At 38.9% G+C, this 19,128-nt stretch overlaps 1 protein-coding gene across 1 annotated transcript; it reads left to right on the forward strand.

Annotated features, from left to right (window-relative positions):
- Positions 1–14,287: 14,287 nt before the first annotated feature.
- Positions 14,288–18,636, forward strand: LOC130715786 (translocase of chloroplast 159, chloroplastic). The gene has a single exon (XM_057565908.1). It carries the CDS (start codon positions 14,403–14,405, stop codon positions 18,396–18,398), a length of 3,996 nt encoding a protein of 1,331 aa, XP_057421891.1. The 5' UTR covers positions 14,288–14,402; the 3' UTR covers positions 18,399–18,636.
- The last annotated feature ends 492 nt before the right edge of the window (positions 18,637–19,128 follow it).

Raw genomic sequence — 19,128 nt, forward strand, 5'->3', positions numbered from 1 at the left:
CTTAAAACGACGGTTAAAATCAGCATCATCATTCAATGAAGCACCCACCTTTTCTGAAAGTTTTTTTAGAATATGCCACATGCAAAATCTATGAGAAGAACCTGTGAACACCTTGTCTATTGCGACCTTCATAGCTGGGTCTTGATCTGCTATGATCACAATAGGTTTATGTCCTCCCATTGCTTTCAAAAATGTTTCAAACAACCTATTAGAGTGAATAGGAAGGTTAGGGATATGAAAATATCGCCTATGTGTACTTGTGTTTGTGCCAGCTGGAATGTCAGCTGGACACACTAGTCTTTTCTGTTATTCTGTTATGTTAGCTGTCAATTCTGTTATGCCAGCTGTCAATTCAGTTAGGAGTAGTTATAGCAGTTAGGTTGTTAGCTTAACTTGCTGAACAAGCTTCTACAATCCTATATAAGGATTCATCTTCTCTGTATCAGTTTAACCAATTCATAATAGAAGTTTTCAGATGCATTTCTTTTTCTCTCTTTCTGTTTTCTCTAACATGGTATCAAGAGCTTAAGATCCATGGCTATGGAGTCTTCACCTTCTTCTCTGCCTACTCCTTCTTCTACGAATTCTCTTTCTCAAGCATTCTCTCACAAATTGAGCATCAAGCTTGATGATTCCAAATTTTACTCATGGAAGCAACAAGTAGAAGGTGTCATCAGATCTCACAAGCTGCAGAAATTCGTTCAAGATCCTCCTCAAATTCCTGTGAAATTCTTGACTGAGGAAGATCGAATCATGGAGAATGTGAATCCTGAGTTTTCAGATTGGGAGCAACAGGATTCATTCCTCTTCACCTGGCTTCTTTCTACGCTTTCGCCTTCGATTCTTCCCAATGTGATCCAGTGTGTGCACTCTTGGCAGATCTGGGAAGAGATTCACTCGTTTTTCAATGCCAAATCGCGTGCTCAGTCAACACAATTGAGGAATGAGTTGAAGAACATCACAAAAGGTACCAAAACTGCTTCTGAATTTCTGCAAAGGATCAAAACGATTGTGAATACGCTTGCTTCAATTGGAGAACCTGTGACTTTCCGTGATCATCTGGAAGCTATTTTCGATGGTCTCTCTGAAGAGTACAGTGCTTTGATGACGGTTATCTACAACCAAACAACCTACTACTCGATTTCTGAGGTGGAAGCTATGGTGATTTCGCATGAAGCACGATTTGATAGGATGCGAAAGAAACAACAAGCTGAAACCACTCCTGCAGTGTTCCTTGCACAGGCGCAAAATCCGCCTTCATCTTCTACTGCACCGGCGCCGCCGCCACAAGCTCTGTGGACTCAGCCTACTCCGGCGCCGCCATCGCCAGCGCCGCAACCTCCTGCAACCAGTGTCGCTTCTTCCCAGCCACTCGATGGTACTGTTGCTTCTGGCTATGAGAGTCGCGATGAACAAAATCGCAATTTTGGTGGCTATGGCAGAGGACGCGGGCGCGGGAGAGGACTCAATGTCCAGTGCACATACTGCAACAAATGGGGTCATGACACAGCTTCTTGCTGGTCACGCCCTTCAGGAGTTGCTCCTGGTACTAATCCTCATGGTAATTCTGGACAATCTGGAAATTCTGGTCAATTTGGGAATGTTAGTCCCAATTTAGGGTTTTCTCCAATGCAATTTGGGGGTTTTCCTTCTATGGCTAATTTTGGGATTACACCTTATGCATCCTACAATCCCATGTATCCACAGTATGGTTCTAATGCTAATTCAGGTCCTGGTATGCCTACTTGGCCTCCTTGGTGTGTTCCACCTATCTCTGGCATGCAATTTCCTCAACCAACTGGAATGCATTTTCCTCCAGCTGCTGGAATGCAATTTCCACAAGCTGCTGGTATGCAATTTGCAAGACCTTGGGCTCCTCAGCCAACCACTTTTCCAAGGTCTCCACAACATCCAGCTCCCACTGGTGTTGCTCCTCAGGCCATGTTGACTACTGCTCCTGCATCTTCTACACAATTCACTGCTGCACCTCAAGTGAATTGGTGTCCTGACTCTGGGGCCACACATCATGTGACAAACAATCCTGGCATTTTTGTGGATAATGTGCCTCTAGTAACACAAGATCAACTTCTGGTGGGCAATGGTCAAGGATTACCAATTCAGTCCATAGGTTCAGCCACTCTTCCCTCTCTTTTTAATCCTAAAGCTATTTTAATTCTTAATAAGTTGCTCCTTGTTCCTTCTATTACAAAGAATCTAGTTAGTGTTAGTCGTTTTGCTAAAGATAATAATGTTTACTTCACTTTTCATGCCAATTTTTGTGCTGTTCGTCATCAGGACACCTCTGAACTTCTTCTCACTGGAAGTGTTGGTGATGATGGTCTTTATTACTTTGATGGACCACCCTCACAAGCTGTGTCTCACTCTCCTGTTAAAGCTTCTTTGTTTCGGTCTTCTTTGCATTCTCAGCCACTGGCACAGGCTGGCTTAGCTTCTCAGCCTGTAGGAAACAAAGCATCTTCTGCTATTGATTTGCCTTCTTCATTAGTGAATTCTAGTGTTTCAAGTTCTGCACCTTGTAATAGTAGTAGTAATATTTCCATTTATGAGTTGTGGCATAATAGAATGGGTCATCCCCATCATGATGTTCTCAAGCAAACTTTGTCTTTGTGTAATGTTCCAGTTTCAAGCAATAAAAGTGTGTTTTCTTTTTGTAAAGCTTGTTGTTTGAGAAAAATACATCGCTTGCCTTCTTCTTCTTCAACCACAGTTTACACAAAACCCTTTGAATTGGTGTTTGCTGATTTGTGGGGACCATCTTCTATGGAATCCTCTTGTGGTTTCTTCTATTTTCTAACATGTGTTGATGCATTCACAAGATATACATGGATTTTTCCCTTAAAGAAGAAATCTGATACCTACACTACCTTTGTCAATTTTCACACCATGATTGAATTGCAATTTGGCCACAAGCTTAAGAGTGTCCAAACAGATGGGGGAGGGGAATTTAAACCTTTAACTGGTCATTTTCAGGCCCTAGGAGTTGTCCACAGGGTCACTTGTCCCCATACTCATCATCAAAATGGGAGTGTTGAAAGGAAACATAGGCACATAGTAGAAACAGGTTTAGCTTTGTTATCTCATGCTTCTATGCCCTTGCATTTTTGGGATCATGCTTTCCTCACAGCCACTTATCTCATAAATCGTATGTCTACTACTACTCTACAAGGTGCTAGTCCTTACTTCAAATTGTATGGTAATCATCCTGATTTTAAAAGCCTCAAAATATTTGGTTCAGCTTGTTTTCCATTTCTCAGGCCTTATAATTCCAACAAATTGTCTTTGCACTCAAAAGAGTGTGTGTTCTTGGGTTATTCTTCCAGTCATAAGGGTTACAAATGTCTTGATCAATCTGGTAGAATATATGTTTCCAAGGATGTTCTGTTTCATGAACATAGATTCCCCTATACTACTCTCTTTCCTTCTGAACCTTTTTCACCACCAACCTCTTCAGCAGAGTATTTTCCTCTTTCTACTGTTCCTATCATATCTAGGAGCATGCCTCAGCCCTCTCCAGCTCCAATCTCTACTGAATTGGCTAATCCTGGGCCACTTTCTCCACAATCCGAAGCATCAGACCTGCAGTCACAACCTTCTCCAATTCCTACTGGTTCTGGTTTAGTTTCAACATCTCAGCCAGCTGAGCATGCATCCTCAGAATCAGCACATCAAGAAATGGCTACATCCTCAGGGGTACATGCTGCAAGTTCAGCTTCTACTGTTGCAGTACCTGTGAATGCTCATCCTATGCAAACTAGATCTAAATCAGGCATTATCAAACCAAGACTTAATCCTACTCTATTGTTGACACACATGGAACCAACCACTGTTAAACAAGCTATGAGGGATGACAAATGGTTACAAGCTATGAAGGAAGAGTATAATGCTCTTATGAGCAATGGTACTTGGTCTCTTGTCCCTCTCCCTTCCAACCGAAAAGCAGTGGGATGCAAGTGGATTTATAGAGTCAAGGAGAATCCTGATGGCTCCATCAACAAATACAAAGCCAGATTGGTAGCTAAGGGCTATAGTCAAGTTCAAGGCTTTCACTACTCTGAGACCTTTTCTCCAGTAGTCAAACCAATCACAGTGAGACTCATCTTGTCCCTTGCTATTTCCAGAGGATGGCCATTACAGCAAATAGATGTTAATAATGCTTTTCTAAATGGTGTCTTGGAGGAGGAAGTGTATATGACTCAACCTCCTGGGTTTGAGCATAAGGACAAGACATTGGTGTGCAAGTTGCACAAGGCTCTCTATGGCCTCAAACAAGCCCCAAGGGCTTGGTTTCATCGGCTTAAAGAAGTGTTGCTTCAGTTTGGGTTCAAAGCTAGTAAATGTGATCCCTCACTTTTCACCTACAACTCTCCTCTTGGCTGCATCTATATGTTGATATATGTTGATGGTATAATTCTTACTGGTGATTCTATGGTCCTTATTCAGCAGCTCACTGCCAAGCTTCATTCTATTTTTGCTCTAAAGCAACTAGGACAGCTTGATTATTTTTTGGGTGTTCAAGTCACACACCTGGCCAATGGCAGTCTTCTTCTCAATCAAACAAAATACATCAATGATCTTCTAACAAAGGTGAATATGGCAGATGCTGCACCTATCTCTACACCTATGCAGTTTGGGGAAAAGCTTACCAAGCATGGAGGGACTAGCTTGCATGATCCCACTGAATATAGAAGTGTAGTTGGGGCTCTTCAATATGCAACAATAACTAGACCTGAAATATCTTATGCAGTGAACAAGGTCTGTCAATTTTTGTCTGATCCTCATGAGGAGCATTGGAAGGCAGTAAAGCGAATTTTGAGGTATCTCAAAGGTACTATCACTCATGGAGTGCTCTTGCAGCCTTGTTCAATGACACAGCCTCTTCCTTTGTTGGCTTTTTGTGATGCTGACTGGGGATCAGATCCAGATGATAGAAGGTCTACATCTGGGTCTTGTGTCTTTTTGGGGCCAAATCTTATTTCTTGGACTGCAAAGAAGCAAACACTAGTGGCCAGGTCTAGCACAGAGGCTGAGTATAGAAGCCTTGCTAACACAACAGCAGAATTACTATGGGTGGAATCACTTCTCACAGAGTTGAAGATTGCTTTTACTGTTCCTACTGTCTTATGTGATAATATGAGTACTGTTTTGTTAACTCATAATCCAATTTTACACACAAGGACAAAGCACATGGAAATGGATCTATTTTTTGTCAGGGAAAAAGTGCAAGCCAAGAGCCTAGTTGTTCAGCATGTGCCCTCAGAACATCAAAGAGCTGACATCTTCACAAAGGCCCTATCTCCAACCAGATTTCTACTTATGAGAGACAAACTGAATGTAGTTGACAAACATCTTATGTTGTCACCTACTTCAGTTTGAGGGGGTGTATTAGAGTGAATAGGAAGGTTAGGGATATGAAAATATCGCCTATGTGTACTTGTGTTTGTGCCAGCTGGAATGTCAGCTGGACACACTAGTCTTTTCTGTTATTCTGTTATGTTAGCTGTCAATTCTGTTATGCCAGCTGTCAATTCAGTTAGGAGTAGTTATAGCAGTTAGGTTGTTAGCTTAACTTGCTGAACAAGCTTCTACAATCCTATATAAGGATTCATCTTCTCTGTATCAGTTTAACCAATTCATAATAGAAGTTTTCAGATGCATTTCTTTTTCTCTCTTTCTGTTTTCTCTAACACAACCAGACAAATGATTCTATCTTTTCATCTTTTAAGAAGGCAGCCCCAAATGTTATGCTGTGTCGGTGATGATTTACGCCGGTGAATGGTGCAAAAATCATGCAATACTTATTGGTATTGTATGTTGTATCAAAAGAAACCACATCCCCAAACAAAGAATAATTTTTGCGACAAAGACTGTCTGCCAAAATACATATTTCAGCTTGCCTTCATCATCTACCTCATAGTCATAATAAAATGAATGGTTCATATCATGTTTTCTTTTAAAATTATCAACAAACATATGTGCATCAGAGTCTTTGACCAATTCTTTCAAACCCCTACAATAATTTTGGAGATCCCTTTTTGTGCACCCTATGTTATCATAACCACCGACTTGCTCTTCTAGTAATTGATAAGATTTTGAAGGTCCTACATTAGCTATATTATAACAAAACAACAAGTTATTGTGAACATTGTTTACACTCCTTGCATATCTCAAGAATTGTTTCTTTCTATGTGTCGCTAATGCATGAGTATGACCTTCATCAAATCGTTTAACTTCATATTTTTCATCTTCTATCCTCTTGAAAGAAATTTTTGCGCTACACCCTTCCCTTGTTATTTTACTTCTTCTACTTTTAGGAAGAAAAAAAATCATCAATAAGCAAATCTGTCACAACATCTTTTTTCTGTGCTTTGAAGCCCTCTTTTGAGCAAACAAAATACCTCCATTTCAATCTGTATTTATCTTTTAATTGAGATGAGTTACGAACACTAAAACCAGCAGTGAGTGCGTACTTTTTATAAAAGCTTTCTCCTTCTTCTAACGTATCAAACACCTTTGCGATTACTAGTTTCAATTCTTCATCACACATAGGAATACATTCCTATGATGTGTTCATTGTATCATTGATCCCTTCTAACGGTGAAGCTATTTCAGCTTCATCATCACCCACGTCCATGGAAATATATCACTGTCAAATAAGAAGGCGTGGGTTCCTCTTGTTGGCTCTGCATATAACAATCACAAGGAATTAATAATTATAATATACTTGATGATTAGATACAAATAGCATTATAATAATCTGAATTAGCAATATACCAATTAGTTAAAAGCAATAGCTACAAATAGCAGTATACAAAGAGCACAAATATGCTCGAAAATCAGCAAAATTAACAACAATTGTAACAGACACCTGATAGAGAAGGACAAGTTGAACTATTCAAAGAGAACAATGAAGAATAAAGACGGACGAGACTGGGATGAGCGGGCGGCATTGAAAGATTACGGTGATGGCACGACACAAGGAAGAGGAAAAGACGGCGTTGAACGATGACGAGACTAGGACGAGAGGGCGGCGTTGAACAATTACGACGACGGCACGACATGAACAATTGCACGATTGAGAACGTTCAGAACAGGGAAGGAGAAGTTGATGAAGAAAAAATAGGATTTGTAGAAGCTGGATTTTCACGTACGCAAGGAGAAGTTGATGGGAAAAAAAAAAGATTTGCAGGGCACGTGATTCACTTAATGATGGGTTTTAATCTCAAGCGTTTATAATAATCTAATGACTACAAATTATTCTTATCTTTCTCACATAAGGAAGACTTTCTCATATGATACTCCATATATATATATATATATACCATATATATTATATATATGGTCAAGATTAAAACATGAAGTCACATGACATTTTTAAGTGATCATGTGACCACTAAATTGTTTTAATCTTGATCATCCATGATTAGATTTGACGGTCACGATTTATTCTCATGTTCTCATATAAGAATCGCTTTCTCATATATATAGCAATCAACAAACACTTTTGAAGAGCTTATATACTTGTTATCTCTTTCTCATATAAGCTACCTGAGATAGTTACTAAAATAAGCTCCTTCAACAAACACTTTTGAAGAGCTTTTAAGCTAGTCAAATAAGCATTAAACTAATCAAATAAGCTATAAGCTAGCTGAGATGACATGTCAAACATAGCCGTTGATGGTAGTAGAGATTTAATGTTGTATACTGCATTGAAAATAAAATAAATCAGCAGGCTAAGAGATGGTGAAAGAGTTTGATGAAGGAGAGCATATTTTATTTTATAGAAAAACCCCCTAAAATCTACGGATGTAAGTTTACACCAATTTTATATACAATATACTTAGGTTATGTTTGGCATGTCATTTCAGCTAGCTTATAGCTTATTTGACTAGCTTAAAAGCTCTTAAAAAGTGTTTGGTCAAGGAGCTTATTTTAGTAGCTTAAAGCTTAAAGCTATAAGCTATCTTAGGTAGCTTATAGCTTATTAAATTTATTCTCATTTTTATCCTTATTATTTTATTAAAATTCCACCATTACCTTTATATATTTATAAAAACACTAAACATATTTTTCCCTCACACTTACGTATGCAGTTTCCGCCACCATTCCCGCCACACCGCTGCGCACCACAAGTATTATAAATATTATATTAATAAAAATAAGTAAAAATTAATATTTTTATATTTTTAAGATGATAAATAACTTGAGTTAATACAAATATTTAAAGTGATAATAATTTTAATATTAATATCATATAGGTATTAATGTGAAATATAAAAATAATTATACAAGTATGTTCTTTTATGTCATTTTACAATTTCAGCTTGTTTAACAACTAGTTTTACCAAACACTTTTGTTTTAATCACGTAGCTTTTTAGCTTTCAGCTAGCTTATCAGCTTTCAGATATCAGCTAGCTTATAAGCTTTCAGCTAACTTTTCAGCTTTCAGCTAGCTTATCAGCTAAACATGTCAAACATAGCCTTACATCAAATCTAGCAACCTGTTATAGTACGAAGGCTATGTTTGGCATGTTTAGCTGATAAGCTAGCTGAAAGCTTATAAGCTAGCTGATATCTAAAAGCTGATAAGCTAGCTGAAAGCTGAAAAGCTGCGTGATTGAAACAAAAGTGTTTGGTAAAACGAGCTGAAATTGTAAAATGACATAAAAGGATATACTTGTATAATTATTTTTATATTTAACATTACTTTATTTTCACGTTAATACCTATATGATATTAATATTAAAATTATTATCACTTTAAATATTTTATTAACTCAAGTTATTTATCATCTTAAAAATATAATATTGATTTTTACTTATTTTTATTAATATAATATTTTTAGTACTTATGATGCGCAACGGTGTGGCGGGAACTGCATACGTAAGTGTGAAGGGAAAATATCTTTAGTGTTTTTATAAATATATAAGGGTAATTGTGGAATTTTGATAAAATAATAAGGATAAAAATGAGAATAAATTTAATAAGCTATAAGCTTTAAGCTATAAGCTACCTGAGATAGCTTATAGCTTAAAGCTTTAAGCTACTGAAATAAGTTCATTCACCAAACACTTTTGAAGAGCTTTTAAGCTAGTCAAATAAGCTATAAACTAGCTGAAATGGCATGCCAAACATAGCCGAAATAGCATGAAAATGTTGCGAAAAATTATATCAAGGCTACGTTTGGCATGTCATTTCAGCTAGTTTATAACTTATTTGACTAGCTTAAAACTTATTTGACTAACTTAAAAGCTTAATAAAAGTGTTTGGTGAAGGAGCTTATTTCAGTAGCTTAAAGCTTTAAGCTATAAGCTATCTCAGGTAGCTTAAAGCTTATAGCTTATAGCTTATTAAATATATTCTCATTTTTATCCTTATTATTTTATTAAAATTCCACACTTAGCCTTTTATGTTTTTACCAAACCTATTTACTTATCAGTTATCACACTTGTCTCATATGCACACGGTTTCCGCACATAAATAATTACTACTTTGGAATAAAACAAATAATTTTATATTACAAATTATAAATTATTTATTTTATTCTATTTAATTTAATAAAACTATAGAAAATTAAATAAGTAAAAATTAATATTATATTTTTAAGATGATAAATAACTTGAGTGAAATTAAAATATTTATAATAATTTCAATATTAATATCATATAAGTACTAACGTGAAAATAAAGTAATGTTAAATATAAAAAGAATTATATAATTATGTCCTTTTATGTCATTTTACAATTTCAGCTTGTTCAACAGCTAGTTTTACCAAACACTTTTGTTCCAATTACGTAGCTTTTCAACTTTCAGCTAGCTTATCGGCTAAACGTGTCAAACATAGCCCAAATAGCATGAAGTAGTACTACATACAAATATCATGAAAACATCAAATATTCATTTCAAAATGACATGAAACAAATGAATACAAAAAATGTGATGCATCGATACAAAATGTAATGCATGACATTTAGAAAACTACAAGTGAATTTCACGTGACAGTACACTATACAAAGAAAGGTGAAAGTTGAAACTGTGAAAAGAAAAAATTAGTTATTGACTTCCAATAAGTTTTGGTCATGTATAGACTTCCAACATGATTCACAATGCGTCTTCGTGTTTTTTAGTGTTTCCACGACTTATCATATATATTGTCTCCCTCTTTATAAACGAGAACCAAGACTCATAATGTCGAACTCCCATACACACAAGCCCTTGTTTAACGGCTTTGAGAAGTTCAACTTCGTTATTTGCGGGCACATGCGCCCAACCACGAATGCGGATTTTGAATTTTTTTCAAGCGCATTATGCATTGGAAATAAAATGATTTAGCATTCGTAATATCAATATCTATGATTGATTCACAATAACTTTTCAATATACTTAGATCATCTTTAGCAACCTGCTGACACGCAACGAATGGATACTCCTCAAGCGCCACACCATTATCTTGAATGTATTGAAGTGCTACAAAGGGATAACCCTCAGTGCAACCATCGTTATCAAAGTCATAACCTACTAACTCTTGTAGAGAGAGTAATTTGGCAGACTCCTTCAACTAAGTCCACTGAAAAAGCCCAGCAGCATCCTGAAAACAACAGTACAATGCTTTTTTTCCTTGGTTACAAACAACAGTATAATGTATTATTATATAATGTTATTATATAATACTCTTTTGCTAAAAAAAACATAAATTTGTTGAAGAAGTTTTACCACATTTGTGTGTTTGATTTAGAGCTCCCCTAACCCTCCAATCTAGTTCCAATGGCAATTCAACCTGAAACAAATAGAATAAAAAAAAGGAATGAATGAAAACTTGTGACTCATTAACTCACTCAACAAGTGCTGAAAATATTATGATAAAAACATTGATTTTTTTTTTCTCTTATAAAAATAAACGTTGCATTTACTTTAGATTGTAGTAAAAGTTAAAAAAAGAACAAGATTTTCTTTTTTTTTTTCTTTTTTTCGAAAGCATAAATTGTATTGATATAAACGTGAGGAGATAAACACGATATACACCCTCCTCAAAGGGGATAAAAAAACATGAGAGTGAACAAAGGAAGCCTAAAAAAAGCCCACACCCAAAAAAAAGAGAAGCCCCAAAAAATAGCCTCAAAGCCGCAAAAAAACCGCACACTAAAAACAGCCAGACGGTCAAACTAGGTCTAGTAAAGCCCGAGAAAGCCCACAAAAACCATCCAACAATAGCAAAGCAAGCAGAAAAAAAACCCATAAAAAACAACCTCGACCCTCCTCTGCAAGAGTTACAGAAGCCTTCTCGCCAAGATTTGAGCTGCGATCTCACCTTGGGCAATGTCATATGGGCAATTGTATGTCAAGCCAAGGCGCTTCCCCAAAAGAATGACACTTCTCGCGCGAGTTATAACGCTGTATGGATTTGACAACTCCTCCGATAGGACCATCAACTCCTTACCTCTTGCCACCATGTCGTCGTTGTCCTATGTCACCTAAGAAGAGCACGACGTCGACTGTCCCTTCTTCACACTTCCCTTTGTGCTGGTCTTCTTAGGCCTGCTTCTTGGCTTAGGTAAATTAACAGCTTCTAAGGGTGGGGAAGGTTGGAAATAAGGCAGAGATAACCACAACCCAAGCCCTTCACGACAAGGAGGCCCGAGATCAGAGGCATCGCTGTTCTCCACTGCCCCAAGGACGCCACCCACATCACTCCCACCAAGCTGAACGATCTCTGGCGAAGAAACTTCCCCTACAATAGCTATTGGAAATGCACGGAAACATGGATCAATTTCAAGGAAGAGGCAATCTGGCCAAGAAACAAATAAACTTTTAAATGAAAATTCTAATTATTTAGTTAAGAAATATATATATATATATCAATCAACAACAATTAATAATTATTATATTTAAGATTCTACTCTTTATAAATTTGCAATTATTCTATTTTAGTCGGCTCACCACCACTTGACACTTCTCCTTGATAGACCATTCTTAGTGAAAAATAGCCACTGATTCTAGTAAGAATTACATTTGATATTATCAACTCTCTCCCCACCCAAAGTAGATCAATTTAAACAAAACATTATCAAGCTCACACATGCTTGATTAAACACTAGAAATATTTATAAAAAAAAGCTTAATACATCAGAAAAGATCCCTAAAATTGTAAAGTGAATCAGTTCCAGGGCCTGTAAAATTTTCGCATCAAATTGGGTCCCTAAGAAATTTTTTTAATTCAATTAAGGACAAAGTGTGTCTGATGCTGAAGTGGCTTCAATTTTAGCCTACTCAGATTTTCCACATGGCATTTGAAATTATTTTTTAATTGAAAAAATTTAAAACTTAATTTTTTAATTCCAACCCCGACCCTCTCAAATTAACCCCAAATCATCTTCATCAAAACCAAACTCATGTTAATTTTCATTAACCTAGCAAAACCCACTACTATGTTCAACCCCAAACCAGAACAGGATTCTGAAAAGAAAAAAAAAACAGATCTGGGATAGAACAAGGGGTGCGGAGGTTGAAGCGGTGGTGACACGATCCAATTTTTCAACAAAAATATTCTTCAGCCTTCTTCAACCTCCTACCTAGCAAAACCCACCACCAACCCCTTAACCTCTTACCCAGATTCGTCTTCTTTCTCTCATCCTGCCAACAAACAACGCATCACCTCACCTAATCGAGCACCTTGGTGACGCCTTCTTCGTCGACCCTTTCTCTTCACCTCCGTCCAGTACCACCGAGCCGCCTAGGCTCCGCCATCCGTCTAAGATCTGAAGCTCGACGCAGAACTCGATGAAGCTGTATCCACCATAGATCATTGACTGGGTTGCGTGGGAAAATGAGGAGATCGAATGAAGCTTTAGTCACTGAGCGTGAATGTGGACCCACACGATGTCGCTGCCAGAGTCGATGACCATGTACTGATACGTGGGAGGGATGTCGTGTGCAAGAAGTTACTATGCATAGTTGTTGCTGCTGAGGCGGCAGAGGAGGAAGGTTTTTTTAGATTGGTTGTTGTTCTTGGTGATGGAGGAGGAAGGAGAGCTTGGTTTCTTGTCTGAGTTCAATTTGGGGATGGGAAAGATTTGTAATTGGGTTCAATTTGGGGATGAAAGGGTTTAATTACGGATTTGTTATAATTAGATTATTAGGTTAGTTTATTATTTAGATTATTAGATTGTTTAGTTAAGGGATTATTAGATTAGGTTTTTATTAAGTTTTTAAATTTTTTTTTCTGATTAAATAATTGAGTTGGAATTAAAATTTGTTTTGTTTTAATTGAAAAAAATTATAAAAGCCATGTGTAATTGATGGGTAGGACAAAATTGAGGTCTGGCAGCATTTGACCTTAATTGAATTAAAAAAAATTCTTAGGGACCCAATTTGATGCGAAAATTTTACAGGCCCTGGAACTGTTTCCCTTTACAATTTCAAGAGCCTTCTGATGTATTAAGCCTAAAAAAAAATTAGAATTCAACCTTTTTTTCCTCCTCTAGGTGTTTCATTTCATCAAAGGTTCTATTAACATAACTCCCGAGGCTGAAGCGGAAAAGATGATCCATCATGTATTCCAACGATTTTCGCAACTGTAGGGAAACTGTTCGGCAAGGCCGAAGCAGCTTATGCTGAATGTGGTGCCTTTAGCACGTGCACATAGGCTGAAAACTTCTAAGCCTTTTCCATTATACTTATCGCTCTAATGTCTCTCTTAGTATCAACATTGATCTTTTTCGACGCTAACCCTTCAAGACCTAGAAAGAAATTTGATATGAATGCCCGAAATAGACCCCGCCTATACCTACTTTTCAAATAGCCATGTCGATCAAACAAGCTTTGTGGCGGTGACTCTGGGAGCTGTTGCGAACACTCTACAACACTAGTTATTACCATGATACGATTACTCCCACACTTTTCTACCGACGCTTCACCAATACGTAACCTCCACCTCTAATGATTTTCATGCTTGACTTAAAAAAAAACCTTCTTTCTTTCTGAATTGTCTGACACTTTATGTGTCGGAACTGCGCTTCATGTCGGTTTTTACCCAACACTCTTCATTGAGAAAGAAAAAACTGGATTTGGCCTCAATGAATATGATCTAATTTCATAAATTAAAATAAAATACTTCAGAGTAAAATCATTATATCAAACACAAGAAAAGAAAAGATGAATAATTATTATGTATAGAAAGGTTTCATAGATATATAAAACAAAAATATTATGATAACACAAAGAGAAGGGAAAGTGTTGTCTTTTTGTGTGTGTGCATTCGAATGTGTTGATTGGGTGATAGGATATCATGGTATAAGAGGCGTCATCTTCTGCTTAAAACCCATTTCATTTCCCTACGCCTCGCTTCTCCCTAATCCTAAAACCTTATCTCTTCTTCTTCTTCACCATGGACCCTGTTTCTGAAACCTCTCTTCCTCAAACCCTATCTTCTCTTGTTTCTTCTTCTTCTTCTACTACTTCTCCCCAAACAACTGAACCCAACTTCGTTAACGGCGTCAATGACGGCGGCGCCACTTCCGACTCCGACGGTTTCGTTAGCGGTGAAGACGACACTGAGCCTACCAGGCCTGTTCTTGTGTCTCCAAGTGCCAATTCCGCTGGTGCCAAGTCCGCCGTCGTCGACCCTTCCGATGATGACGAGGAGACTCTGAGGCCTGTCGCCAAGGTGTCGGCGGACGACGAGGATGACGACGACGAGGAGGAGGATGAAGAGGAGCCGCGCAGCGAGGTTTCTGAGAATGAGAAATTCGGTGAGGCGGTGGGTGAGGGTTATGTTAGCGATGTCCCCGAGGAGGTGTTTGTGGAGGCTGACGATAAGGGGTTTGAGAGCGGTGGTGAAGGGGTTGAGGTTGTTAGAGAAGTAGGCGGTGAGGGTGGTGGTGGTGATGGTGGGACTGGTAATTTGGATTCTGTGGTTGAAGATTCCAGAAATGATGATGATGATGATGGTGATAAGGCTGAGTCTGGTGATGGTGGTGGGGATTCCCTTGTTGATACCCTTCAAGTCAATGTGTTGGGGTCTGGGGGAGTTGCTGTTGTTGGGGATGATGTGCAAGTTGAGGAGTCTGAGATTAAAGGGGTGGAGGCTCCTACTGGGGTGAGTCTGGATAATGGTTTTGATCCAATTGAGAAGGGTGTTGTTGATGAGGTTGCTGCTGGGGGTGGTGAGACTGGTAATTCGGACTCTGTGATTGCGGAACCGGGAAATGATGATGATGATGATGATGATAAGGTTGAGTCTGGTGGTGGTGGTGTTGAGAATGGTGATGGTGGTGTAGTGTTGACGAGTGGCGGAGACTCACTTGTTGATACCCTTCAAGTCAATGTGTTGGGGTCTGGTGGAGTTGCGGTTGTTGGGGATGAGGTGGAAGTTGAGGAGTCTGAGATTAAAGGGGTAGAGGCTCCTAGTGGGGTGAGCCTGGATAATGTTTTTGATCCAATTGAGAAGGGTGTTGTGGATGAGGTTTCTGTAGGGGATGCTGAGCCTAATCAAACTGTTGACACTGGGATTGTTGTTGATGAGATTGCTGTAGGGGATGCTGAGCCTAATCAAACTATTGACACTGGGGTTGTTGTTGATGATGATGATGATGATGGACATGTGCAGAAGAATGACACTGATCCTCCTCTTGAGGAGGGTGGAGGTTCAGAACCTGTAATCCAGGTTCTGAAGGGTGAGCAAGATGGTGTAAACTTGGAGGGTGATGATGTTGTTGAAGAGGAATCTGGGAGCCGTGTTGAGGCTTCTGGTGAGGGTGATGAGGAAGATTATCATCATGTTGAGAGAGAGATTGATGGTTCAGTGTCAGATGGGAAGGGTGAAGGAATGTTCTTTGGAGGCTCTGAGGACGCTGATGAGGACATGGAGGAGCTGGAACAGGTTTTGAGGGCTGGTGAGAGTTCGCGGGATGAGAGAATTGATGGCCAGATTGTTACTGATTCAGATGAAGAAGCTGACACTGATGATGAAGGGGATAGGAAGGAGCTGTTTGATACTGCTACATTGGCAGCTCTTTTGAAAGCAGCATCAGGAGCTGGACATGATGGTGGTAACATCACAATAACCTCTCAAGATGGATCAAGGCTTTTCTCTGTGGAGCGCCCTGCTGGCTTGGGACAATCTCTCCAGTCAGGTAAACCTGCCATTCGATCGAATCGGCCCAATCTTTTTTCGAACTCCATTAGTAGAGCTGGTAACAATTCTGATATCAACTTGAGTGAAGAAGAGAAAAAGAAACTGGAGAATTTGCAGCAACTTAGGATAAAATTCTTAAGACTGGTTCATAGACTAGGTTTTACTACTGAAGATTCAATGGCAGCACAGGTGCTGTACCGGTTGACACTTGTTGCCGGGAGGCAAACTGGTCAATTTTTTAGCCTAGATGCTGCAAAGGAGAAGGCTTTCGAGCTTGAAGCTGAGGGAAGGGATGACTTCAATTTTTCCATAAATATACTGGTTCTTGGAAAAACGGGTGTGGGCAAGAGTGCTACAATAAACTCAATCTTTGGTGAAACGAAGACTAGCTTCAGTGCATATGGTCCTGCTACTACTGCTGTGACAGAAATTGTTGGGGTGGTTGATGGAGTGCAGATAAGGATCTTTGACACACCTGGTCTGAGGTCTTCTGCATTTGAACAAAATTTCAATAGGAAAGTCTTGACTACGGTGAAGAAATTGACAAAAAAATCTCCCCCTGATATTGTCCTGTATGTGGATCGTATGGACCTGCAAACTAGGGATCTGAATGATCTGCCGTTGTTAAGAACAATTACCAGTACCCTGGGTCCATCTATATGGCGAAATGTTATAGTTACTCTGACTCATGGTGCCTCAGCTCCTCCAGATGGGCCATCAGGTTCCCCATTGAGTTATGATGTATTTGTTGCTCAAAGATCTCATATAGTTCAGCAAACTATTGGGCAAGCTGTTGGCGACGTACGGCTTATGAATCCCAGTTTAATGAATCCAGTTTCTCTTGTTGAAAACCATCCCAATTGTCGAAAAAATAGAGATGGCCAGAAGGTGCTTCCTAATGGTCAAAGCTGGAGACCCATCCTGTTACTCTTGTGCTACTCAATGAAGATCCTCTCTGAAGCTGGCAACCTTTCAAAAGCTCAAGAATCATTTGACCAGCGCAGGCTGTTTGGTTTCCGAACCCGCTCCCCACCACTTCCATACTTGTTATCTTGGCTGTTGCAGTCACGTCAGCACCCAAAACTCCCTGCTGATCAAGGTGGGATTGACAATGGGGATTCTGATGTTGAAATGGCTGATTTGTCTGATTCTGATCTAGATGAAGATGAAGATGAATATGACCAGCTCCCACCATTTAAGCCTCTGAAGAAATCTCAGATTGCAAACCTTAACAAAGAGCAGAAAAAAGCATATCTTGAGGAGTATGATTATCGGGTGAAACTTCTACAGAAGAAGCAATGGAGAGAGGAGCTGAAAAGGATGAAAGAGATGAAGAAAAAAGGTAAAACTGATGTTAGTGATTATGGCTACCCGGAAGAGGATGATCCAGAGAATGGAAGTCCTGCTGCTGTGCCAGTTCCGTTGCCTGATATGGTCCTTCCACCATCCTTTGACAGTGAAAATCCAGCCTATAGATACCGTTTCTTAGAACCAACTTCTCAGCTTCTTACAAGGCCAGTCTTAGACAGCCATAGTTGGGACCATGACTGTGGTTATGATGGTGTAAACATTGAACAAACTCTTGCCATTATCAATAAATTCCCAGGAGCTGTTACTGTTCAGGTAACAAAGGATAAGAAGGACTTCAGCCTCCACTTGGATTCATCAATTGCTGCAAAACATGGAGACAATGCATCAACCATGGCAGGATTTGACATTCAAAACATTGGAAAGCAGCTAGCCTACATTGTTAGAGGAGAGACAAAATTTAAAAATTTCAAAAGAAACAAAACTGGTGCTGGGTTCTCTGTGACGTTTTTGGGTGAAAATGTGTCTACTGGGCTGAAAGCTGAGGATCAGATAGCTCTGGGGAAACGGCTGGTACTAGTGGGTAGCGCAGGGACAGTGCGGTCTCAAGGTGATTCTGCTTATGGTGCGAATCTTGAAGTGCGTCTTAGAGAGGCAGATTTTCCAATTGGCCAGGACCAGTCTTCATTGAGCCTTTCTCTGGTGAAGTGGAGAGGAGACTTGGCTTTAGGGGCCAATCTTCAGTCCCAATTTTCTCTTGGACGAAGTTATAAAGTGGCGGTTCGTGCTGGATTGAACAACAAGTGCAGTGGACAGATCAGTGTGAGAACAAGTAGCTCGGAGCAGGTTCAGATTGCGCTTCTTGCTATTCTTCCAGTTGCCAGGGCTATCTATAAAAACTTCTGGCCTGGGGCTAGTGAGAATTATTCCATCTATTAAGGTGTTCTTTTGCTTATTTTGCTAGTTAAGTTGGGTACGAGTTAGTCATATCAAGTTGCTTCAATTCAGGATTTTATCAAATAATGTGCTCATTTTGTTTCGAGTCTATTAGATCTCCTGCTACATTTCATGCATTTATGTTCCTGAATACTGAAGTTGAGATGGAACCTACAGGGAATTTATTCATGATTGTTTCATTAGTTTCTATTCGAATAATGTCAGATTATGCTGTTATTCATGATCTGATTCTACTTTGCTACAACAATTTCTGTTCAATTGTTGAATATGAAAACCTGTCTTAAATAATGTCTTAGGCTACTTTGCTGAGCAGAACCTGAAAATGAATAGGCCCATATAACTAGCATGATGTTTACAAAATGTGACAAACAAACTCCATGAACGATATCTTGGTATATGCTATTGGCCTTTTGTTTCTCCCTCTTTGTTTTTCTAATGTCTAGCGTGTTTCTTCCTTAATATCTGCTGGTATGTTCTTAAGGCAATGCATGTTTTGCTTCAAGTCGAGTCAAATGTTGTATGTGAATAGGGAATCGTGACTTAGCAAAGCTTCCTCCTCATCAAGGTATTGATATCTAAGAACATTAATAAATTGACACGGTAGTTAGTCATTATCGTTTATTAAGTTGCCAATCTAGTGCCATATAGATAGGCAACATCCTTGCTACTATGAACATCTTCAGATGCTTTCAGAATTTGAAGAATGTTGAAG

Source organism: Lotus japonicus, chromosome 4 (genome assembly GCF_012489685.1).
Source record: "Lotus japonicus ecotype B-129 chromosome 4, LjGifu_v1.2".
NCBI classification, from domain to species: domain Eukaryota; kingdom Viridiplantae; phylum Streptophyta; class Magnoliopsida; order Fabales; family Fabaceae; genus Lotus; species Lotus japonicus.

Excerpts from the sequence above, each read along its gene's own strand:
- LOC130715786 (XM_057565908.1), top strand. The coding sequence starts at position 14,403 with ATGGACCCTGTTTCTGAAACCTCTCTTCCTCAAACCCTATCTTCTCTT.